We start from the raw sequence: 23,475 nt of genomic DNA, 5'->3' as shown, positions 1-23,475 counted from the left end.
GGAGTGTCTTTCGGACACACGGGACATTTCCTTCCAAGGAAGAAAGAGGGCGACAAATGCGAACAAGCAAGTGCAAAGGAAAGCCGGAGAGACGAAACCTAGGTATTTACCCTGCAGAAGTGTGGGGACTATCTGCATAAGTAGCCTTACGGCTCACGAGTGTGATGGATGAGCGCGGTCTGGGCCTCCTCGCTGGCTGAGACCATGTGGAACTCCTCCATGAGGTTGCTCCAGGTCATCTCCCCCTTCTCGACCTTGTAGACACAACGAGCGTACAGATCTGTGTGTGACTTGCGTATGGCTCGAAGTGCCATCCAGATGTAAGCCCCGTCTTTGAGGTCGGCCCACGGTGAGCCGGGAGACTTCAGTCGATCGCGGAGGTAGCATAGCCGTAGTTGGAAAGCTTCCATTGACGCAAAGTTGGCTCGATCGATGGTGACGAGTTCCTCGTTGAGAATAGCGAACCTGTCGGATGAGGCGCCTTCGAAGTACTTGGTGAGGAAGTCGAATGTGGCCTTCGGGTCGGTGATCTCCGCATTCCAGCCCATTGCCTCTAGACCGCGTTCAATCTTGCTGTTTCCAATGTGGGAGCGAATGTAGGCATCGACCAGGATGCGGTCTTCCTTCCACTGCTTCACATCGTCGGCCTCATGCAGAGGAGGCTGGAGGACGTCGTTCTTGATGTACTTTGCGAGGCCGAATTGGTCGAGAATCCAGATCAGATTGCAACGCCAAGTCGGGAAGTCTTCTTTCTTGTAGATCTTCCTGATGGGTGGGAGTTCTCGCTTCGCGTTGCGTTCGGCCAACAGCGCCCTCAACGTTGTCAGAAACTCGGTGATTTGGCTGTTTTCAGCCATGATGGAGGGTTCGATGTTGGAGGTGATGGATGGAGGATCCATCGAGATCGCGCTCACTTAATACTCAACGCAGTAACTCGCGAGAGGGCTGAAAAGGTTGCAAAATGCGCAGCGAAGAACCGGGCACATAACCTGGAGGATGGAAGATCCAGAATGCAGATGATGATGGTATTCGTGGTGTGGAAGTGGAGGAAATCGTCGGAAAATTGCTGGCATCAGGAAAAAGTGGATGTTTTTCACAAAGCAACCTTACAAGGAGGGCCTCACAAGGTCACTGACAGAGAGAAGGAAAAGAGTCAAAAAAGACAAATAAGGTAATCAATCAAGCAAAGGAACCCAGCCGCTTGGGACGAAAACCGCTTCGACACCAAGCCTACAGAACCTAAAGTATTTCGGCACTCTTTGACTGCTGGAGGTCTAAATCAGCCGAGACTTCGTCGATTTTCTTCGCCGACACAGTCAACATAAGTTCAGACGCTGACTTTGTTTCGCTCAGATCTGGGCTCAGATGTTTTCGGTCTCTTTCGATTTTCAAGTCTATCCTTCACTTCGAAAATCTACCTAATGCTACAGTCAAGTCAATGGACATGCAGGTGGCAACCGAACCATGCTAGTGTCCATTGATGCCAAGTGTAAGTGGAACATCTGGGCATCTTCATCCACAGGGGAACCGGGTCAGCGTCATAGCCAAGTTGGTGGCCACAGCATATCACGTCACACTACATCAGACCGCAAGTCCGTCACGACTAACTTCCAAGGTTGGAATATCCTAGGTACCTCCATGACCCCGACTTTATTTCTGGAGAGAGCATGAAGCTCGCTCGACCCTTTAATGTTGTGCCTCGCGACCGCAGTGCAGCGTATGAACTTCATACCATACTATAGTCCAAGGTAGAATGGCTCTATTCCGGGCCGCATCAGGTTCGACGTTCAAGTGTCACTCTCCAAACGCTATTAGGACTCATCCCTCCTATCTATCATACTCAGAGGCAGATCTCGTGGACCAAGATCACACTTAAAGTAAGCGGTGGGGTGACATGTGAGGATAAGAGTACCTAGGTATGTTGGTTCAGACCAGCCCATCGCAGATGACGGCCAGAACAGTCTAGGAGAAATAGTCTCATTGAACATGTTTTATTAGGGGATGTTCAACCACGCAGGCGTGCACCTTTCTTGCTGGAATATCAGACTAGAGCGAATCCGGGTGCAAGAACAGGAAAAGCGATATGTCGCCTCCGGATTCACTGACACACACATAATAGTTCGAGATATGAACGCGACGCAATCCCGGCATCGACTGCCGGACTCCCCAGAGCTCGAGGCGTTTCCCCCCTCTTCCTCTCAACGAGTGACCGAGGAGTTCCAACCGCGGCGTGCCGCCCTCATCAGGACTTAACGCAGGCCACGTATAGGGGCAGCTCGCCCCTTTTTGGTGAGCCTCGGTCGCTGCTCCGTGCCGAGACCACTACCCCGGCGGCTTTAGCCGAGGCGGCGGGCGACAAGTTAGACAGGCAGACGGCCGTATAATTACATTCTGCGGCGGGAGCAAAAGACAGCACACTGTCGACATCGGGCACGCACCCGGCCCCTGATGCCCAGCCTGCGTGCTCCCGTGCGTCTGGGCTGGGATTGCCGGCTAATAATATGCGGCTTAATAGACGCACTATACGCCGCCGGCACTCAATTAAGCGCTGCTGTGGTTTCAGACGAAGGAACATTTTAGCCATCAACTGCCGCTTGGCGCCAAGCGGGAGCCGAGATGGGCGGCTTTTGAGGCGGTTGGAGCAGGGCAACGGACGTGTAGTTGAATGTGGATGGGACTCGGTGATCCAGATCATGGCGTGGGCGAGAAATAGGTTCCTACGAGATGCTAGCTATGCATCTGGAGAAGGCCGTCTTTTCGACCAGAGGGAGCTCTCGGCAAGCGGACGCGAACCAGGGTCCTTGGAAGCAGTCTCGAGATATCAACCGAGTGTTCGATCGAGGAAGTCGAGGTGGTACGCCAAGCGTCCACCTGCTACAATGGCCGGGGAGCTCTCTGCTCCGTCTCCGCCCGTCAATATCACGCCGTCAGCATCCCCTGTTCCTATCCATGTGGCGGACCGTTAGCCGTTGATCGGCACGGCGAGCTCCCCCCACAGCATGGAAGCTGTGATTTGCGAGAGGGCAAAGAGGTGCGCGCCTCGCCACCGTCCCCCCTTCCCCCAGGCTCTATGCAGCACCAGGCAGCACTTCGGAGGACCTGCATGATGGTGGGATAGTACCCCAGATTGCCAGGAACGGTGCGCCGAGTTCCCCACACTTTGCCGTGTAAACCGCGATCGACAGCATCCGTGGGCCGCCCACCAATACCCGACCGGGGCAGCTGGCCATCGCCTGAGCACAAATGAAGCTCGATATGAACAGCGAGATGGGATCTGGCAAGCCGTCCACTCGTTGCCATCGGCACCCGCCAGCAGCCCCGCATCCCATATCCCCACGGCGACTGCTCGGCGCGGCTCAGGGCTCCCTCGGAACGTCCAACCCGAGCGCGCTCGCTGCCACCGGGCCTGTCTTCCGGATCGCGAGGTTCCAGAGCCACCAGAACGTAGCAGCCCCACGGCGGTGCAGGGGCAGGACTGGCTGAGTGTCCTCGGGAGTGGCAGGCGTTGTCCGGTCGTTCAGGGGAGACGCTGCAGGTGTGGATGGCAGCTCGTCTTCGGTATAAAGATGCGGCACCCTCCCAAGCTTCGCTGGGAAGAGAGAGAGCCCCCCGTTCAGGCACACTTGGCATCAGATCAGCTTAGCAGCGCCTGCACAGCATGAAGCTCTCGCAGTCGGCCGCGCTGGCGGCACTCACCGCGACGGCGCTCGCCGCCCCCTCGCCCACGACGCCGCAGGCGCCGAGGCAGGCTTCAGCCGGCTGCTCGTCTGCGGTCACGCTCGACGCCAGCACCAACGTTTGGAAGAAGTACACGCTGCACCCCAACAGCTACTACCGCAAGGAGGTTGAGGCCGCGGTGGCGCAGATCTCGGACCCGGACCTCGCCGCCAAGGCCAAGAAGGTGGCCGACGTCGGCACCTTCCTGTGGCTCGACTCGATCGAGAACATCGGCAAGCTGGAGCCGGCGATCCAGGACGTGCCCTGCGAGAACATCCTGGGCCTGGTCATCTACGACCTGCCGGGCCGCGACTGCGCGGCCAAGGCGTCCAACGGCGAGCTCAAGGTCGGCGAGATCGACCGCTACAAGACCGAGTACATCGACAGTGAGTGCTGCCCCCCGGGTTCGAGAAGAGCGTGGGGGAAAGGGAAAGGGTTGACTGACTGACACGGCGCACTGCAGAGATCGTGTCGATCCTCAAGGCACACCCCAACACGGCGTTCGCGCTGGTCATCGAGCCGGACTCGCTGCCCAACCTGGTGACCAACAGCAACTTGGACACGTGCTCGAGCAGCGCGTCGGGCTACCGCGAAGGCGTGGCTTACGCCCTCAAGAACCTCAACCTGCCCAACGTGATCATGTACCTCGACGCCGGCCACGGCGGCTGGCTCGGCTGGGACGCCAACCTGCAGCCCGGCGCGCAGGAGCTAGCCAAGGCGTACAAGAACGCCGGCTCGCCCAAGCAGCTCCGCGGCTTCTCGACCAACGTGGCCGGCTGGAACTCCTGGTGAGCTTTTTTCCATTCCATTTCTTCTTCCTCTTCTCTCTTCGCTCCCACTCTGCAGCCCCCCCTCCCCCAAGCACCCACTGGCGTTCCGGCTTGCTGACTCGGCCTCCCTTTCCCCGGGCACCAGGGATCAATCGCCCGGCGAATTCTCCCAGGCGTCCGACGCCAAGTACAACAAGTGCCAGAACGAGAAGATCTACGTCAGCACCTTCGGCTCCGCGCTCCAGTCGGCCGGCATGCCCAACCACGCCATCGTCGACACGGGCCGCAACGGCGTCACCGGCCTGCGCAAGGAGTGGGGTGACTGGTGCAACGTCAACGGTGCAGGTTCGTTGTCTTCTTTTTCTCCTCTTTTGTTTGCACGTCGTGGTCCTTTTCAAGCAGCCGTGTTTGGTTGGGGGAGATGGACTCCGGCTGATGTTCTGCTTCCTCTCTAGGCTTCGGCGTGCGCCCGACGAGCAACACGGGCCTCGAGCTGGCCGACGCGTTCGTGTGGGTCAAGCCCGGCGGCGAGTCGGACGGCACCAGCGACAGCTCGTCGCCGCGCTACGACAGCTTCTGCGGCAAGGACGACGCCTTCAAGCCCTCGCCCGAGGCCGGCACCTGGAACGAGGCCTACTTCGAGATGCTGCTCAAGAACGCCGTGCCGTCGTTCTAAGACGGTCCAGCATCATCCGGACGGAAAGAAAGCGGGTCGTGAGACATGTCTGTCTGTCTGGCTGGCTGGCGGGCTGTCGGGAAGGTGAGAAAAAGCTGAGGGAGGGGGGAAGGCAAGTGAGCAGGTTTGGACAGGGCCACGGCGCGCACAATGTACCTACCTCGGCGTGTTCCCTGCGAGTGAAGCAGTTTGCAACGTATATACGGCGTGGAGTATATGTCTTCGCCCGTGGAGTGTTGAGCGTGTGCCAAGCTGCCTATCCGCTCTTGCGTGCATGGAAGTAAGATGTATGCGAAATGAATCAGCGCGTGCTCGTTGGCAAACCGTTGAACAGACAGCGCCGAGAGAGATTGGTTGCTTCCGGTGAGGGTTGACTGGGGAAGACGCTTGCGTCACCCAAGACAGGCGTGACCAGACCACGGTACGGAGCTGTTGACCCGTCTGTTCCATTCCGAAGCACCAACCGCTCGATTGCCTCCATAGATGAGTGGAAGACAAAATATAGTACAAGGATATAGGTACATACATTATTCGTCAATGAGTCTTGGGGTGTCCCTCCTGAGGGGTCCTCGTTTCTGGCATTCCTGTAGCCTCGGGCCGGGGCGTAAGTTCGTACATCGCTCCCTCCCGTCCATCCTCATCGCCACCTGCCGCAAGCCGCCCTTCGGACAGTGAGGAAATGGCTCTCATGCCTGCAATCGTAGGGTTCGAGACACCGGGAGTCCTGCGAAAGGCGCATATGGCCGCACATCTCAGAATTCCCTCGGCCAGCTCATTTGACCAGCCTCCAGATGCCGAGCCAGGCCAGTCCCAGCGAGATGCCCGTGATGGCCAGGCTCCGGCTCCGCATGCCGAACCGTGACCCGCTGGCCAGAATCTTGGCCCGCTGCTTCTCGAGCTGCGACTGCCCGGAGAGGTAGCTGTACGCGGCCAGCCCGAGGAAGGCGCCGCCTCCTGGACACGGGGGATGGAATGTGAGCAGCGGTTCTGGGACTTGAGATGAATCCGAGGGGAAGAAAATAAGGAATAAAAAGAAAAAGAAAAGAACAAGCTGCGACGCACCGATAATCCTGCACGACAGACAGTCGTCACCGCGGTCTTCCTTCAGCAGATCCTGCAGTCTCTCCGGCTTTTCAAGAGCCTGCAGGGATGGCACGCTGTCCTTGGCCATGGCGGGGCGTTGGTGGTGTTGAGAGACAACGGTCCTGCTCTCACCTCGCAGCAGTCACTTCAGTTCACTTCAGTTGCGACTCTCAAACATTGGTGGCAGCGGCCGAGAATCTGCAGGGGTGGTAGAGGACCCACCTTGGCGCCAAGCCTGCTGCGTGGGCCCTGTGCGTGCCGGTGTCTCGCTGAGCGCCGATTGCGTCAGTGTTCCAGGCAGAGAGGTTCCCATCGCAACGAAAAGAACGACGGCAGCACAAGACCACCGCACGGCGTTTTGGGGAGCGGAAAACACCATGAACGGCGTTGTTGAGGCGCTGCACATATACGACGAGCACAAGTGGGTATTTCTCTCTTTCTTGTTTTCTCCCTTTTTTTTAACCTTTTTTTGCCTCTTTCTGTTCTCAACATTCCCGTCATCAACGCGCCTACTGACGGACAACCCAACACTTCGCAGCGCCCTGGTCCTGTCGCACACCTACACGTCGCGCCCGCTGGCGGCCAACTACCTGCTGCCGCTCTACCTCGAGCACCCCGAGCCGCGCCCGAACCTCATCTACCTGCCCAACACCAACCCGCCGACGCTCGTCTTCAGCCTCACCCATGCGAACCTCCTCTTCCTGCTGACCTCCTCGTCCGAGGTCGAGCCGCTGCTCGCCCTCGAGTTCCTGCACCGCGTCGTCGACGCGCTCGAAGAGTTCCTCGGCGCGCCGCTGCTGGCCCACAAGATCGAGGCCAACTACGATGTCGTCGCCCAGCTGCTGACCGAGATGTGCGATGCCGGCATCGTCAGCACCACCGAGCCGAATGCGCTGCGGGACCTTGTCGAGGTCGAGGGCTTCATGGACAAGCTGTTGGGCAATCTGAACCTGCCCACGTAGGCACCCCGGTTTTCTGTTTCTTTCTCTCTTTTTTCTTGTCCTTGGCTGACCGCCCGAGCAGGAAATCCGGATTCGGCACCAGCTTCGGCACCCCGAGCGCGCCGGCCCTCCTCCCGCCAAACACCCCCGCGCTCCCCTGGCGGCGGGCCAACGTGCGGCACACCTCCAACGAGCTCTACGCCGACGTGATCGAGACGCTCTCCGTGACGCTGGCGCCCTCGGGCCGGCCGCTCGCGGCCTTCGCCAACGGCACCATCGCCTTCACCTCCAAGGTGTCGGGCGTGCCCGACATCCTCCTGACGCTCACCGGGCCCTCGGGCAAGCACAACCTCAAGAGCATCCTCGACCTGCCCGTCTTCCACCCCTGCGTGCGCCTCGCCCGCTGGCGCGAGCAGCCGGGCCTGCTGAGCTTCATCCCGCCCGACGGCCGCTTCACCCTGGCCGGCTACGAGGTCGACCTGCTGCCGTTCGCCGACGGCGGCGCCGCCGCGCTGGGCTCCAACCCGCTCAAGCTGCCCGTCACCCTGGAGGTCAAGACCGGCCTGGGGCTTACCGGATCCGACTTCGAGGTCAGGCTGCAGGTGAACAGGATATTCGGCACGTCCGGGAGCACGCAGTCCGCCAGGGGCGGCGGGGGATTGTCTGGGGGCACCAGGGGGTTCGGCGGACCGCAGGCGGGCACCGCCGCGTCCCCGTCCCTGCAGGACCTGACCGTGACGGTGCCGCTCCCCGCGGAGGTAAGGAATCTCTCCGAGATCCGGCCGACGAGAGGCGACGCGACGTACAACCCCGGCGACCGGGCCCTGGAATGGTCCATTTCCAACAAGGAGCTGGCGCAGGGGACGGCGTCCTTCGCGCTGCGGTGCACGGTGGTGGGCCAGCTGGCCGGCGAGGAGGAGGAGGAGGAGGAAGATTCCGATCCTACGGGATTTGGGTTTGGCACGGGCGGGAGCAGCGCCGCCTACTCATATGACGAGCCCTATCAGAGCTCTTCATATGCTACGAAACAGGCCCGGACGTCGACCGACGCCGGGGGCGGAGGCGGAGAGAGGGATGAGCGGCGGGCCGCGCAGAACAAGATCCTCATGCCCAGCTCGGCTTCCGTCAGCTTCGCCGTCAAGGGGTGGCTGGCCAGCGGCATCAGGGTGGAGAGCATCCATGTCGACCCGAGGAAGAGTCGAGGGCTCGGAGAAAACGTGAAGCCGTACAAGGGGGTCAAGTACCTGACGGTCAGCAAGAATGGCGTTGAGATTAGATGCTGAATGAAGGCAGACTATGTACTGTGTAAGCCAGCTCGGTATCCGTTCTCCGGATGATGAGGTGGTAAGCAGGAGCTAGCCGTTCTCCGTCCGTCGATGGTGCTGACTCTGTCGGCGACTGCTGGCGCAACTCCACGCCTCCGGTCAGCACTAACTAATCCGAGCGTCGCCCGAGTGCAATCCTCCGGAGCGACCGGCCGGTAGGTGGACCGCGACGCCGGGGCCTCGCTTCTTCACTTCCGGACGGGCAAGGAACTTTTCATCAATTTCTCATCCTCCTCCCGATCCAACCGCCTCTCGCTTACACACATCCCGTCTCCCAATGCAGACACATGACCGAAGCACGGCTTCCAAGTGATCAACGATGGGATTTCCGGATCCCGGCTTCAGCCAATCGGCAGCGGCGCGCAACTGCCAACAGCTTCTCAAACCCCTTGTCTTTCTAGAAAGACGTGCTGCCGGGATACTGTACCCCGCCCCCAACAGCGTCGCCCTGATCCGTCGACGGTCGCAGTGTAGTGTACACTACACTAGTGTATGGACGCAAGGAGGGTTGCATCGTTCGGAGCCTTTCTCATCCCACTGCCGCTCCGCACGCTCCCGTTGGCTCACTTACGATAACTATCTAGATAGTGGACCGTACGGAATAAAGCCGCGCAGCCTTGTTGGAGGGAAGGGACCGGTGGGGAGGAGGAGCGCACGTTCGCAGCCTTCGCAGCGCTTCGCAGTGCATACTGTTTGTGAAACTGTCCGCCATGCACGGAACCATTGCTTCTGGTGCCTGAGCAGCCCTGCAGAGAGAGGAATCCGGTGGGATGGGACAGCAGGACATCCCGCGTCCGGCTTGTTCTGATGTCGCGCATCGTGGCAAGGCGGTGGAGGGTAGTTGCTGCGTGCGACTGTATGTCCAATACACTGCTGCGCAGTAGGTGCTTGGGCCAACGGCGTCGCGGCAGAAGTGCGTCTCCGCTCGTCTGAGCCCTGCCATGGAGAAAATAAGCGAGCTGTCACTCGCACCGGCGCCGGCGCCGGACCAACGCCCGAGGCCACGGGATGGGCACAACTGTGTCGTGGACACTCGTTGCGTAGAAATTCATCTGCGAGACCAAGCAATGAGGCAATTCCGGGCCCAACAAACCCGTCGTTCGAGGAGTCGTGAACTAGTAAGGACGGAGGAACTTCTGTCGAGCTCTGTGCCAAACCGTGCCACACCGATACAGGAGCAAAGGCAGCTACCGCGCGGGAGGATCATGGGGGCTACTATTTCGAGCCTCTTAAATTACCATTGTACTGTGTACATGTAGTAGCGCTGATCCTACGGAGTTCCTCAGAACGGCATCGGACGTCGTCCAGGGAGAGCTTACATAGGTATGTAAGTACATGGCACACTGGTTCTTGGACAGGGCAGTGTGTCTGGGTCCCTCAACACCGCAACCCCTCGGACTCACTCCCCAGCAAGGAACCGGAAGGATGACAGGTTGGTTCTGACGGGCAGGGCCCGAGCCATCATCACCAGACTCCTCCCGCATGAACCATGCCGGACCTTGTCGACAGGAATGGTGCTGACAAGGCCTGCCCGCCTTCCGTGTAAGTGAGGTCGGATTTACTGTGTACCATGTGGTGTATTATACAAAATCTTAGACAACAAAAAAGGAATTAACCCTGGCCGTGGCATATCCGATTCAGTACTCTGTCGATCCGTCCCCGGCCCGGGGCCATGTTTTGGGTCTGACCCCGGGCCTCCAGGCTTCGGGCCACGGCTACGGAGGACACGTCAGTCCGCATCCCCGAACATGTGTAACTCCGCCACGGACATCGTGTGGTGCGCAGATGCTCCGCAGGCCGACTTGGCCGGGCCGGGTCGCGAACGGCGGCCGTCCGCAGCAGCTGGAGGCAAAAAATATGTGACAGCAGGGATCAACGCGAGAGAAACAGCTACAGTTGCAATGCAGCAACACAAACATTGGCGCGACTTCTCTGTAAATATAAAAGTAGAAAAACAACCCCCCCGCATCGCAGTTCCATCCGCGGCGGCCTCGAAAGGCGGCCTCACCTGCACGACCGCTCCCACCGCTACCCTGTGGGTATGACAGACGCGAAGCAAGCATGCGGCAAGGCAGATAGACGGGCATACCCCAGACAAGGTCGATCCGCATCTGAATGGGGATCCAGACAAAGGCCATTCACAACCAGCAGCAGCAGCAAGCAGCAGCAACAACAAAAACAACCACTCCCCCTCAGACCACACCCCACACCACTAACTACACTAACGAAGGCAATCCCAATCCTCAAGTTCCTCTGCCCATCCACAGACAAGCGCAATACCCTGATGGGAGAGGAAGGATTCCAACCCTGTGCAGCCACTACACTAGCGCATCACAGTATGCCCCTTACGTAGGTACCATAGTGTGCATACAACATCCATCATCCCACAAACGCCGCCAACCAACCCCGCCCAACCCCAGAACGCAGCGCACACGAACGGCAGCGTGGAGCCCCTGTCTGTCTTGGGTGTGGTTTGTGGTTGTGTGAACACGATCTCGGATCCGCGGCCGGCCGGCCCCCAGGCCAAGGCCAAGCCGAGATCGGCCCCCAACAAACACACTCGGGACCCGGTTGTTGGTCCAAAGGCAGGTTAATAACACACCACACTATACGCACATGCACAGTAAGGTTAGGTCAGCGGGGGGCCCAAAACAAGAAATGAATATCAATAAATAAATACACCAAATAAGCTGGACATCGGGGCAAAGTTCCCGAGTTTCGTCGGGGCGGGGTTTGGCCGACGTGAGAGTGTACGATCATGATGCTGACGTCGACCATCTGAGATGGTCAGAGGGTGTGGGTGAACACACAGACGAGACAACATTGGTAAGGGGGGTAAGGGGACGAACGAGAAAGGCTTATCTGGGCACACCATGCCCACGACGGCATGACACAGACCAAGCAGGCACGCAGCAAACGCGGACAGGGCGTATGTAGTCTATGCACGGCCGTCACCCTTGAGCAGCACAAAAACAAAAGTAGATCGATCGATAAGCATCAAGTCTGGCTCGGCTTCTCGCCATCCACGCTCGCTCAGCTACCCATCATCGCCACTTAGGTGCCAAAGCACCCAGCGCAGAAAGACGATGACGGCAAATAAATAGAGACCAAAGAAGGCATAGAATCATCAGCGAAATAAATTATGTCCACACACATAAGCAATGTAAAACCGGGGCCCTGATCTCGTCTCGTACATACATACATACGTCCAAACAATACTGGGTATCATACGGGGGGCGGGACAACACTCATCAGCCAAAGAAACCTTGTACCAGCCGCGACGACCAAAGGAAAACTAAAAGTGGAGGGGAAACCAGCCCTAGACCCAACAGCGAGGACAACACTACATAACAGGAGAGATGAGGGATGACGGGAGAGAAAAAAATAAGAATAGGAATAAAAATAAAAGGCCATTCATTACGATACTCAGAACCCCCAGTTCCCCTCATCACCCAAGAAGGCATGCATCAGGAATTGGGAAGCAGGGCAATACCCCTGCGGTGGCCGGCCTTGAGGCCCATGTAGACACTCCAGGTGGCAACGTCCTGCATCGAAGCCGTCAGCTGCGCTCTCAAACGACCAGAAAAGAAAAAAATAGAAGATCAAAACTCACCCTCGTGACGACCGACCCCGCGCCGACGGTCGAGCCCTTGCCGATCCGGACGCCCGGGAGGATGACCACGTTGGCGGCGATCCAGACGTCATCCTCGATGATGACGGGCTTGCCGTACTGCTGCCTGTCCTTGCGCCGGTACGGGTTGGTGCTGCAGGTGCCCGCGTAGATGCACACGTTGGGGCTGATGACGACGTTGTTGCCGATGCGGACCTCGCAGACGTCGTTGATGAGGCAGTTGCGGCCGATCGAGACGTTGTTGCCGATGTGGATGTTGTAGCCGTAGTCGCAGTTGAAGGGCGCCTCGACCGTGACGCCGTCGCCGACGCGGCCCGTGTGGGTCACGGGCGACACCATCGTCGGCGACAGCTGGACGCCCTCGCGCGGGTGCAGGATGTCGCGGAACATCCGTGCGCGCTCGCTCGGGGAGACGCCCAGGTTGGGATTGGTCGAGTTGTTGAACCGCCAGCAGGCCGCGTTGCACCGTTCCCGCTCGAGCACGAGCTCCTTATCGAAGGGATAGTAAGGCCTCCCGTTCAGCATCTCCTCCTTCTGACGCCGCGGCCGGTCCGAAGGGAACTGAGTGTGCGACAGCGCGAGCTGGGCTGTTGCCTGCACACCGCCGGACGGCGTCTGAGACGGCATAGTGGACGGCGGCGCCGGAGGGGTCGACGTCCTGCCGCCACGCAGGGCACTGCTATACGGGGGTTGGGTCAGTGTGGTGCTCTGTGGCGGAGGCGGCGGTGGCGGCAGTTGCTGGTGATCTGGGTCCGTCCGCGTGAGATCGTGAAGCGGCGGCACGCGCTGGTACTCCTTGGGCGTCCGATCCGAGAAGGCCGAAACGGCAGCGCTGACGGGGGTCGGGAATACATTGGCCGACGCCGACGTCGTGTACCCGGAGAGAGCCGACAGCTTGTTGTCGGGGCTGATGACAGATGAGCTCTGCATTGTCGACGCCGTCAACCTGTCGTCGTCCGACTGCAATGGGCGACCTTGGGGCGGCGTGATCCGGAGCGTGGGCTGGCCGCGGTTATATGGCAACGAGTCGCGCTTTGGCTGCTGCCCAGGCAGAGGCGCTTGTTGGCTACCGCTGCTGCCGCTGCTATATGGGGTGGGTTGTTGGGGCATCCCATATGCCCCAGGAGGCACGTAGTTCGGATCCTTCGACTCAATGTTGACCTGCGCCGGCTTGCTCTCAGGCTTGTTGGCCCAGGCGCCCCTCTGTGGGGGGTAACCGGCACAAACAAAACCGCCCTTGTAGCAGTTCATGCCTACCCAGGTTGTCAGCCGCCAGAATGGGCCAGATGCGGCCGCAAAAGCAGGCCATGCGTGTAAACAAGCGCGTCGCAGATGCGAGGATACGCAAAACAATATGGCAGGGAAGTGGCTGGGGGGAAGGAAAAAAAAACACTCACACTCGGGTTTTCGCTCGTCGCATTTCTTTTTGCGCTTCCTGCATGTCAGACAGCCCGTCTTGGTCCGGTTACTGAAGTTGCGCTTTCTCTTCTTGGGGTCCGACTGGATGACGCCGTCCCTGCGGGGTTCAGGTGTGTACTGGCCAGAGTACGCGGCGCCGTCGTCGCCATCCGGGCTCTGGTCCCCTTCACCCTGGCTCGTGGCCCTGCGTAGCAACTCGCCCACCGCCTCTTCTGACTGTGCTGACACCGGACCAGCCGAGTAGGGGGCTTCGTAGCTCGAGGTGCGTTCTTCCCTGGCTTGCTGGGCGCGCCAATGCTCGCCACCGTCCCGCGCTTCATCGCCATGCCCTCCGCGGTAAGTCTCTCTCGGAGGCGTGCTCTGCCTCTCGCGCGACTCCGAATGACGCCGACCAGGTTCACGCTGCTCTGCCCTTTCTGCCCGCTCTAGCCGTTCCGTCCTTTCCATCCTTTCCGTCCTCTCCGTCATCGCAGGGGGCGATGGAGGGCGCTCTCTCCGCGGCGAGTCCGAGATGGACCGCTTGCGCTTGTGTGACCCTTCAGCCTCAGAGAAGGAGGAAGCGCCGGGAAGCGGGGTCCTCTCATGGTTCGTACTGCCTCTGGTTTCCTGAACTTCTCGACTCTCGCGATCCCTTTGGCTTTGGTACGCTTCAGCCGGTTTGGGCTCTGCACTGGCGGGTTGCTGACTCCCGCGTTCCACGTCTGCTATCCCGTTGGTTCCCTCTGCTGATTTTGGCGAGCCGCCGTTCAAGGCCGTGAACGCAGCCATGTCCATTCGCGATCGCCTCTGCGAGGCGCGTCCCAAATCTGACCTGCCCTTCCTGCCCGCAAAGCGCGGAGCCGATATGGCGTCGAAAAACAGAGACCGCAGACAACGGTGAAAACCCGGCCGCCGCACAGGCCCCAGTAGCCGGGCAGGGATTCAAGCCTCCCGCGGAGCACAGGACCGAAGCGACCGCTCTGCGGTTGCAAGGCGTCGGGAGTGGTGGAGTGAGGGATCCGACGGGAACGCTTGGCGTTTAAAGTTGCGCAGCGATGGCGGCAGCGCGAGGGAACAATCCGCCCGGGTGTGGCAGATAAATGAGACGCCTGAAGAAGGCGGATCTAAGCGACTTAGTTTCCGGGGACCGGGTGAGAAGCCGTGTAAGACATGCGACGATAGTTAGTGCCCCGCCCTCCGCGCTTGTTTGGGGCGGAATCGTGGGATTTCTTGATGAATCAGCAGCTTATTTTGTTGGTTTTGTTTGAGAAGAAAGCAGCGTGATCAGGCTGCAGTGAGATGAGCACAGCAAGGGTCTGCGGCGCCGGCTGCGATGCGCCAGTGAGGAAGGTGGGGACCGGTCGGCGCTCGTGCGTCCGCAACTTCCCGCCCTGGACTCCTTCCGGGCGTTGGCGCGGTTTTTGACTTTTTCGGGCGTATTTGAGCTTTTTCGGCGTTGCTGCGGGTGCAAAATGCGCCTCAGTCTCTGTCCCAGCTGAGAGGGCGTACGCTCCCCCTTTTGAGCGCCAAACCGATGAGGCTGCCAGCCGAGCGGTGGAGGCTGAGTCGCGTCTTGCGTCCGTCCGTTCCAGCGATGGGCGCGCGACGGCAAATCCGGGGCCCGGTTGCGCAAACGCAGGCCGGGAATCGGATAGCGAGCAGGAAACAGCTGCACCCGCCGCAAAAGCCTCGAGAAAACGCGGCGGGCAAACAAACAACCCCAATCTCTCCCCTCCGCTGCTCCGTCTCAATCCCGCCTGTGCTGCCGCCGCGGGTGGAGTTGGTCTGAATGAAAATCAGACACGCAGGCAGCAGTGACCCTCGGTCGCGGTGATGAGATGGCCGAAAATTCGCTACCAACGGTGCGACACGTCAGGCATGGACCGAATAATCGTCGAACTCCGTCGAGTGAGGCACGCTGATCTGTGCGTAAGTCGCTGCTGCAGGCCGTCCGCCGTTCCCCTTGCCGTCGTTACCCCTCGGCAGCCCAGCTACCAATGCGGTGACGAAAACAGAGGTTGAAGACGTTGTGTGCGGGCGTAGGCGTGTGCGGACTCCGGAGAAAGTTGGTGTTGCAAACTCTCGCTGCCGAATTATTCGAGAAAACGCGGCGATTCCCCAGTCTGCAGGTTCCTTTTTGAGTTTGCCGGGCCCCAGAGCTGGCGCTTGGCCCTTTTTTGACGCGCGATTATGCTGCGCCTGTCTGGGAATGGGGCTGGCTCGATGAGTGGATAACACCTCGTCCCAGCGAACGGCGGCTGGTTCTTGGATGCCTGTCGCAACTTCCGGGGGAGGGCGTGCACACTGCTACGCAGCCGTTTGTCACGGGCCCGACTACGTACAAAGTATTGGGAAGGATGCAGGCGCAGTGCGGAGCGAGACGAGATGGGAAGGGAAAAGGAAGAAGAGGTGTAACGGACTACTGTGTGTAATCAGAGGCTCGGTCGTGCATCCGCTCAAAGTGCTCGCAGCCAAACAAGCGCCAAAAAAACGGTACCGCCAAACGACGGCTGGGGCCATGCGCAGAGTCGCACCGCACAGACGCCGCCGCGGGTGCGAAGAGGCTGGGATGGATGGATGACAAGCGGCGGCGAGATCTGGCTGGCAGGGTACCCCTGATCCGTCAGCATGTGGGGCCCTCCCGTGCCTGAATTACCTGGGGTTTCGCCGCGGACAGCGCGGAAGTCCAGATGTGGGAGAAAGAGGAAATGTCTCCGGTCCATAGCCAGCGTGCGCAATCCGGCTCGCCTGGCCACACTCACGGTTCTCCCGCTGGATCCGTGCTCGGAGATCGGGGTCGAGGTCGCGTGCGTACGCGCGCTAGAATGTGAAAATGTGTTGCCCCGCTGCAGAGAATGTGCGGAAAGCTTTCTATCTGCGTGTAGTGAAGTGTATTTTTGCCCACTCCGTGGGCCCTGTCAGCATGTCTGCTTGCTTGCGCGGCACATACCCCACAGCCAGGGTGGCAGGTGCCGGGCGTCGTACCGATACATTACCCAGTCGTAAGGTACACAGTAAGGTACTTTCGCTTGCGCTGGGGGAGGGAGACATGGGCCGCGGTATTGCCATCTTGGGACGAAGTGCGGAAGGCATTTCGCTCCCGCCCATTAAACGAGCGGGCAGCCAGGCCAGGCACTTGCATGCTTGCAGGTGTGGTACCCCATCCTGGTTCCTTGGTACGGTTTGGCGAGCACGCCAAGAGCTGTCCCGCCGGCACAGTTGGGCAAGGATCGTGACTTCGCACTGGGCCAATCAGGGGGTAAGGAAGCCGCTCCAAGCAATGCTAACCGCACCGCGGCCCGGGCTGTGCTTTGGTTCTTCATGCGGAGCTGGCGCATGGAGACAAAGATAGTTGAGATACCTTACTCTCGCAAGCACCACGGAAGCTTTGCTTGATATTTTCAACATAACGTTATGTACATGCTTGGCCCCCGCAGAAGCCCTCGAGCGCTGGCACCGTCCGGCGCTGACGTCGTGTGCAACCAAGCAGCCAAGCGACGGAAGACCCTCCAGGATTCAGACAAAAAGCCCCACACAGAGCGCCTGGACAGTGCGATCGCATTGCCCAATGACTTGTTCCATTCTCATCTCAGCCTTTGACAGGTGACCGACTCCAACAAGAGTCCATCATCCTGATATCCCAGGAGGCGGACATGATTTGAATCGGGAGGTTTGTGCTAAGTACCTAAGTACGCACACATTGTAGCATTAGGTCTCGGGACCGCAATTGAATTCCTGACGCAGTGCTCTGGGACTCAGGCTATGCCTGAGGTTTTTCTGGAGACCATGGTGGCATCCGCAAGTTTATTCTCGCTGGAAAGACGATGTCAGATCCGGTTGACTGGCCCCCAATATCAGTCAGGGAAGAAAAGGACAACACTGAGTACTTTGTACTGTGTCCCCGAGTGACGGCCATCTGAACGTTGATCCCGCAAGAGATGGCGTGCATGTGCGAAGGACGACTCCCCTGCAGCACAAGACGCAGACGCGGCTCCTCAGGCAGCTAGGCGGGTACCGTGACACTCACAACGAGAAAAAAGCTGAAAGTCGCGATTCGCCTTCGGTGAAGCGACCCGATGTAAGACGCCCCGCCAACGTCTTGGGCTTTTGTTTGTTCGGCGTGGCCTGCGCGGCGAGACCGCCTTGAGCACCTCCGCTTGAACGTCTCATCATCCGCATCGGACTGCGGTAGTGTGCTTGTGATGTGTCTCCGCAACCTGGAACGGATGGCCCCGCACAAATGCTTCGTACATTAAAGCAGATGATTCGCAGGCGCACACAGGAAGAGAGAACGCGGACTCACGTTAGTGAAGGGAAATTCCGAAAGCTCGCACGATGAGTGGCCAATGGCTGCATTGCCACGCAGGAGATTGATTCGCGGTCACGAACTAACGCAGTCGGTTGAACGCAAGTCAGCCCGGTCCTTAGGTGGGGACGCAAGTGTCCACCATCTCCGGCGAGAGAGAATACCGCAGTAAGCCGCCGGCCGGCGGCAGGCTCGCTTCCCCCTTGCGTTTGTCGACGGGAGTCAGCCGCCAGCCGACGGTGCAACTCAAGGTTGGATGGGTCAAACGACTTGGCAGCGGGTCGACTCTCTCGAGCCATCCCCGAAACATTATCAATTTGGCCCCACTTGGTGGGGAAACGGGCATGCCCACTGACCCGCTGCCGGCTCCGTCCCTTGCGCGACTCCGTGCCTTGCGCGACCGCATTTGGCCAAGTGCCGGCCTGCTCTGTGGTTGGGTGTCCTGTTCGGTGGTTCCTGCCACTGTCACGCCGAGAGCGGTGGTGTCGCTCGCGGCAGGAACGAGCACCTGCTTCTCCTGCGCTTCCAAGTGCTCCTCGAGAATCGGGTGAGCGCGCTTGCGACCCATCCAACCCCACATCCAAACGAGGCCGGTTTGGGTGGCCTCGTGGGTGAAACGCAGCGTCGCCACGGTACCCTGCTGTGCGGGAAATCTTCCGAAGGGATGGCCGGGACTGGCCGCAGGGTATAATTTTAGAAACGAGGAGCTCGGGTTGTCAACTGTGCGAAAACTCATGTTGGCAGTCTCGGGACTGAATATTGGATATTTTTCCAAACCCCTCCCCTCCCTTCACATTGAAGGGAGCAGCAGTGTTGACGCGAGAGAAGCCGGGCCGTCGCCAATTCACAGGGCAGACAGATAGTGTAGTGTAAGCACGGTGCGAGAAACGGTTTGAGAAACGGTATCCGCTGCAGGCGCGCACGCTAGGCCCCTGTCATGTCTGCCAACCGCAGCTTTCACCTGCTCATTGGACGGTCATTTCACTTCACGGCGAACCCGCAGCCATCATTGGACAAGAGGCTCGAGGCCCACACGCCAGACACCAGAGTTAGCGTAAATGCGAGCATGGCCGAATCTGTTAGTCCATTCTTAGAACCGTCCTGCTGACCAGACAGCTGGAGCCGACGAAATGAGCGTCGTTGTGTGCAACCAAGCGGTTACACTATTCCACGTTTGCTCTTACATCTGCGCTTACTCGACTACGTACCTGTACGGGTTTCTACGGCGTAACAGGGTGCGAGTTAAATTCACGGTAATTATTGTATGGAGGTCAAGTACGTGTAGGTAAGGTAACTGTCCGTATCCTGGGTTGCCTCTTCACTGTTTCGGACGTGGAGGTTTTACGAGGCGCTCATCAGCAGCGATCTTTCGGCGAAACAGGCATCTGCCCGATTGGCTACCAGGATCTCTTGGAACGCTCTCCATCGAAACTCCACAGGAATCCAAAGAGCCCTCCGTCTTCGGTATTCGCCGCTGCGCTACACTACAAACAATCTGGGCGGCTTTCGTCTCGCAACCACTTCTACGGATACTGTGCCAGGTGCTGTTGGACCTGCTCTGTCGACACAGTATGGGCAGCGAGAACAGGCGGTGTGCTCCCCGGCAAGCATGGTATGTCATCCGTACATACCTACCTTGTTCGAACCTCCTTGCCGCGCATCCGCCCCGGTGGATACCGCCGCCGGTGGCTGCCGAAGTCCCGTGAATTCGGGTCGAGCGGGTCGAACGGCGGACTGGACTGAGAATGTCCACAAAACAGTCTGGCATGATTCCACTGCAGTATTCCGTACTTCCGTACGCAATATTCCGTACAGCCCCCTGGATCCCCGGCATGACAGCCAAGCACGGCAGGGGCCGCAAAGGCCAAATTCGGACCCCGACTTCCCAGAGCGACGACCCGTGAGACGGAATCACATTGGCGTTGTTGGGGGGGACCTGCTGTGAAGGAAACAGCACCGAAACACTTGCTGTACTGTGTATGGAGTATTCCGTACACAAGTGCAGCGAAGGCCGGCAAAACCCGGGCCATCGTGCCTTCGTTCAACGCATAAACACCCCAGCAAAGCCGGACTCGATGGCTCAGTTGATGAGTCAAAGGTCGGCGGCTCGCCGTGCTTGACCGAAGGCTCCCAGAAAGCGCGCACGCGATTGTTCGGAGTCATTGCCGCTTCCGTCCGCTGGCTCAGAGTTGCAACGGTTTCAATGCCCTTTTGGGCGATAGCCGACGACCTTGATCTCAGTTTCAACCTCCAAACGCGTCGATCGCGCGTGCGCCCTACTCTGCACTCGACGACGGTCAAGAGCCCCTTTCCGGAAACGACCCGGATCCCTGGGACCACACAAGGGCGAGCTCGTCCGGGATGCAACGCGCCGAATCATGCAGGAGACGTCATCCGTGCTCAGCGGTCGAATGGGAGGCAGGGGGAGCAGTCTTCGGCCGAAGCGAGGGCAAGGCGGTTGGTCGCGGCGACACGGGACGGAGATTTTCGATACCATAAAAAGAACACACGGCATCCCGGCGGCTCGGTCCCGGCCAGTGACTGGGCGGCGGCGGCTGACGGGCGAAACGCCGCACCCCGATCGGACCGGATGCCCTCCGCGCAGCATGGCCTCTCCGCCGGCCACTCAGACAGACGCACGCAACTGCGCGAGTCCGATCGGGGCGCCCAATTGTGGCAGCCAGCAAAAAGAAAAACGGACGCGCTCATGATCCGTTTCGAGGTTCTGCATGGCTTGCCGCCGGAGCGGCGCTTACAGACCTCGGCGCTTCCAGATGCCACTCGTCGCGGCGCTTCTATTGGCCGGTGCCTCCGCGCGTATGACGGGCATCGCCCGCCGCCATCGCGACATTGGACGACCTCGCTCCCGTGGGTTCTAAATCGGGAGCAGAAGCACGTTTCGAAACCCCGGAGAAACAATAAAAATAAGCTCTCCTGGTGATATCATTGCATGCGCCTGGTGGACTCGCCCAGTGGCCGCCAAGACCGCGTATCCCCCATGTCCACCGCCCCCCCTTTCCCCCCTTCCCCCCCTTTTTCCCCAGGCGTGCCGCCATGCAGGAACATTCTGACAGGCTGCAGGGGGCGGTTGCGGCTCTAAGGTTATCCAGACGACCAGAACGACGTCATGTATGCAGGTGTCGGCGGCTGCGGCAGCCAAGAGCGCCAGCGGCTCTCAACGCTTTGCTGCTTAGAGGCCATGCCATAGGTCCTCTGCCCAGCGCCGGGCCCGTATACTCGCCTTCCGCAGGCGCGGGCCGCTCTGCATACCGGAGCAGGTTGAGGTACCCCAGGTACATACCTGCCGCCTCCATGACGCACGCCCGTACCGCCGCGGCGGCTATGATGGGCTCCTGCGCCAAACAGCCCTATCACACCCACCGGCTGTTTCCCCAGATCTAGATCTGCGGCCCAGACAGGCTGTACCACGACATAGGGCCCTGAAGTACCGGTACATCGCCGCCCAAGCCGGATCGGCATGTCGTACCTGCATAAGGCTTGGGTCCACTTTCGACGACCTGGCTTCTGGATCCTGTCCCGAACACACCCAGAACTGCATGAGCCAACCGCCCTTCCCTCGACAAAAACGTGGCTGCCGGAACGCTATTGGCGGAAAGATCCCCTCAGGATCTTTTTATATCTTCCCTGTCTCTCCCCTGAAAGTTCCAACCTGGTCTTCTTTGCGTGCCCAAAAACCCGGGGAGGGAGGGGCGGCAGCCGTCTCCTGGACAGTTGCTTCTAAACATGGCCCGCAGTCTCTTCTCATCCATTGCCAACGTTTGACAAAACGCCCGTCCCCGACACTTGAGTGGCGCCGAAGTTCGTGATCAAGCTGCAGCAGGACCCATTAGCCGCTCTTTCGCTGGCTCCTGGAGAGCGTCTTCACCAGTCAACCACCCAGCAGCTGTACAAAACCCCCCACGGCGACCCCCTATCCTAGCCGCCGGCGGATTGGGACATCGAACCGAAATACGAATCTTGGACTGTGATTGAAGTTCCCGCCTGCGAGCGGACAAGTGACTGAGGCGTCAAGAAGTTGCAATGGCTGCTATTATTAGACGTTCTTTCTCGCTACACCTGCTTTCCCCCTCCAGGTCCTCTCTTCTTTCCGAGTATGACATTTTTCGTTTTCTCCTCTTCCCCACAACCGAGACATCATTGCGTTGTCCTTAGCTTTGATTCGTGGCCCCTCCGCTGTTGAGTCACCCAGTTACCGCCGGCCACCAGCAGATGCGTGCTATCCAAATTGCTCGAGCCGCAGAGACAGTCTTTCAACCCTCCATAGCGTCGGCTTTGCACTCCCCGCTCTCGGATCACTGTTTCGTGCTGCTGTCTTGAAGAAACGTTGGCAGATCTCTTCGACGCCCAAACAGATGGTGGACGGAACAAGCCAACTTGGTCCACCACCGCGCTGTTTCTGCCCTCAACTCCAGGGATATCTTCTCCGTCTCCACCGCTCTCCATCCAGATACTCTTTTGCTACATCTTGTTTCATTGCCCGCGCTCTTATGTATATCCGGGAGGAAGTAGGAAATGCTAGCATAACTAGAATCAGGGACATCGTTTATAACACCGACAACCGGGCAACAGATTAGGATCCCCTCTGTGACCTGCCCAGCAGAACGAGAGGGCATCTGTGGTAGCAAGCAGAAAATACAATCTACATCTCATGGACTCCATTCAAGATGGGGTGCACAAGTGCTTGAAAAGGCCGAAGGACTCTCGCGCCGTGCTTTCACCAGCTCCAGGGCTCCGTCCCAAGCCCAATTAAACTCGCCCATGAGCGATGCTGAGTCGACTTTTCGGTCTTCCAGGTGCCGTGCCAACAGCGTGAGCTGAAATTCTCTACATCTCAGCCCCTAACTCAGATGCTCGCCGGCCTCGATCCCCGAGTTGATTTCACCCACGCCTCCCAGAGAGGACGAAACAACATCATCATCGCACACCATCCTCACATGTTCGGCCCCGAAGGCGTCTGGCATGGCTGTGGTGTGAGGAGCGAGTGACCCGAGCTTTGTGTGAGTTACAACGTAAAGTAAGCCTGTCAGAACCATGTCCCTGGCTTTCCTCAACACGCTTCCCGAGCTGCTCTCAGAAACCGAGTTGCCCGCCTACCATCACCATCACCATCACCGTAACCATGCCGTCTGTGCTGCGGCTCCGAAAAAGAGACGTCTGCCTTCGCACCGCCGCGTCGAAGCCCCTGACACTAAGCCACTCACTACGGACACACGCCAATTGTAACGGGCCCGAAACGCCATGCCACGGGCTTTTACACTCGGGAGTGATAGGTTCTCATCCCAGTTCGGCCGTCAGAACCCTGATAACGAGGGGACAACATCAAACAGGAGGACGAACGAGACTGTCCCCTGATCTTTCCACACAGACCAGAGGAGGTGCACACAATTGCCCTTGACGGTGCGAACCAGTCAACAGCGGTGACGTGGCAGTGTTAAACAAGGTTGTTGGGACGGGGGCTTGGCTTCGAGCTGGCGAACTCTGAAGCTGGCTCCGTGGAAATCAAGCCGACGGGTAGATGTATGTATACACATGTTCAAAGCAGCAGGCGGCACAGCAGAACACGTTGGCCTCATGAATTGTATCTCCATGCCATGCATGAAATGTGGC

General features: G+C 59.1%; 10 protein-coding genes across 10 annotated transcripts; 5 read left to right on the top strand and 5 right to left on the bottom strand.

The window, feature by feature from the left end:
* Positions 1–146: 146 nt before the first annotated feature.
* THITE_2086065 (uncharacterized protein) lies at positions 147–857 on the bottom strand (the record flags this gene model as incomplete). Its single annotated transcript, XM_003650862.1, has 1 exon — positions 147–857. The coding sequence occupies one exon, from the start codon at positions 855–857 to the stop codon at positions 147–149; it is 711 nt and encodes a 236-aa protein (XP_003650910.1).
* A 1,785-nt stretch (positions 858–2,642) lies between these two features.
* THITE_2110853 (uncharacterized protein) lies at positions 2,643–2,980 on the top strand. Its single transcript, XM_003650861.1, has one exon. It carries the CDS (start codon positions 2,694–2,696, stop codon positions 2,964–2,966), a length of 273 nt encoding a protein of 90 aa, XP_003650909.1. The 5' UTR covers positions 2,643–2,693; the 3' UTR covers positions 2,967–2,980.
* A 678-nt stretch (positions 2,981–3,658) lies between these two features.
* On the top strand, positions 3,659–5,388 carry THITE_74712 (glycoside hydrolase family 6 protein; the record flags this gene model as incomplete). Its single annotated transcript, XM_003650860.1, has 4 exons — positions 3,659–4,103; positions 4,181–4,505; positions 4,633–4,832; positions 4,943–5,388. The coding sequence occupies 4 exons, from the start codon at positions 3,659–3,661 to the stop codon at positions 5,161–5,163; spliced, it is 1,191 nt and encodes a 396-aa protein (XP_003650908.1). The 3' UTR covers positions 5,164–5,388.
* Positions 5,389–5,771: 383 nt separating this feature from the next.
* THITE_2169733 (uncharacterized protein) lies at positions 5,772–6,376 on the bottom strand. The gene is made up of 2 exons (XM_003650859.1): positions 6,226–6,376; positions 5,772–6,117 (listed from the first exon to the last, which is right to left on the bottom strand). Exons 1-2 carry the CDS (start codon positions 6,332–6,334, stop codon positions 5,936–5,938), a joined length of 291 nt encoding a protein of 96 aa, XP_003650907.1. The 5' UTR covers positions 6,335–6,376; the 3' UTR covers positions 5,772–5,935.
* Positions 6,377–6,538: 162 nt separating this feature from the next.
* THITE_2110849 (uncharacterized protein) lies at positions 6,539–8,690 on the top strand. Its single transcript, XM_003650858.1, has 3 exons — positions 6,539–6,667; positions 6,785–7,204; positions 7,270–8,690. The coding sequence occupies exons 1-3, from the start codon at positions 6,624–6,626 to the stop codon at positions 8,468–8,470; spliced, it is 1,665 nt and encodes a 554-aa protein (XP_003650906.1). The 5' UTR covers positions 6,539–6,623; the 3' UTR covers positions 8,471–8,690.
* Positions 8,691–11,151: 2,461 nt separating this feature from the next.
* THITE_2110848 (uncharacterized protein) lies at positions 11,152–11,735 on the top strand. Its single transcript, XM_003650857.1, has one exon. It carries the CDS (start codon positions 11,400–11,402, stop codon positions 11,568–11,570), a length of 171 nt encoding a protein of 56 aa, XP_003650905.1. The 5' UTR covers positions 11,152–11,399; the 3' UTR covers positions 11,571–11,735.
* THITE_2110846 (uncharacterized protein) lies at positions 11,736–14,488 on the bottom strand. The gene has a single exon (XM_003650856.1). It carries the CDS (start codon positions 13,392–13,394, stop codon positions 12,084–12,086), a length of 1,311 nt encoding a protein of 436 aa, XP_003650904.1. The 5' UTR covers positions 13,395–14,488; the 3' UTR covers positions 11,736–12,083.
* A 3,477-nt stretch (positions 14,489–17,965) lies between these two features.
* THITE_2086059 (uncharacterized protein) lies at positions 17,966–18,583 on the bottom strand (the record flags this gene model as incomplete). The annotated part of the gene is made up of 2 exons (XM_003650855.1): positions 17,966–18,049; positions 18,200–18,583. The coding sequence occupies 2 exons, from the start codon at positions 18,581–18,583 to the stop codon at positions 17,966–17,968; spliced, it is 468 nt and encodes a 155-aa protein (XP_003650903.1).
* A 1,005-nt stretch (positions 18,584–19,588) lies between these two features.
* On the top strand, positions 19,589–20,870 carry THITE_2110843 (uncharacterized protein). The gene has a single exon (XM_003650854.1). The coding sequence runs from the start codon at positions 20,051–20,053 to the stop codon at positions 20,786–20,788; it is 738 nt and encodes a 245-aa protein (XP_003650902.1). The 5' UTR covers positions 19,589–20,050; the 3' UTR covers positions 20,789–20,870.
* Positions 20,871–21,786, bottom strand: THITE_2110842 (uncharacterized protein). The gene has a single exon (XM_003650853.1). The coding sequence runs from the start codon at positions 21,144–21,146 to the stop codon at positions 20,973–20,975; it is 174 nt and encodes a 57-aa protein (XP_003650901.1). The 5' UTR covers positions 21,147–21,786; the 3' UTR covers positions 20,871–20,972.
* Between the last annotated feature and the right edge of the window lie 1,689 nt (positions 21,787–23,475).

The sequence above is a fragment of the Thermothielavioides terrestris genome, chromosome 1, assembly GCF_000226115.1.
Source record: "Thermothielavioides terrestris NRRL 8126 chromosome 1, complete sequence".
Taxonomy (NCBI): Eukaryota; Fungi; Ascomycota; class Sordariomycetes; order Sordariales; family Chaetomiaceae; genus Thermothielavioides; species Thermothielavioides terrestris.
The sequence above is the reverse complement of the archived record's forward strand: the minus strand, read 5'-3'. Positions and strand labels throughout refer to the sequence as shown.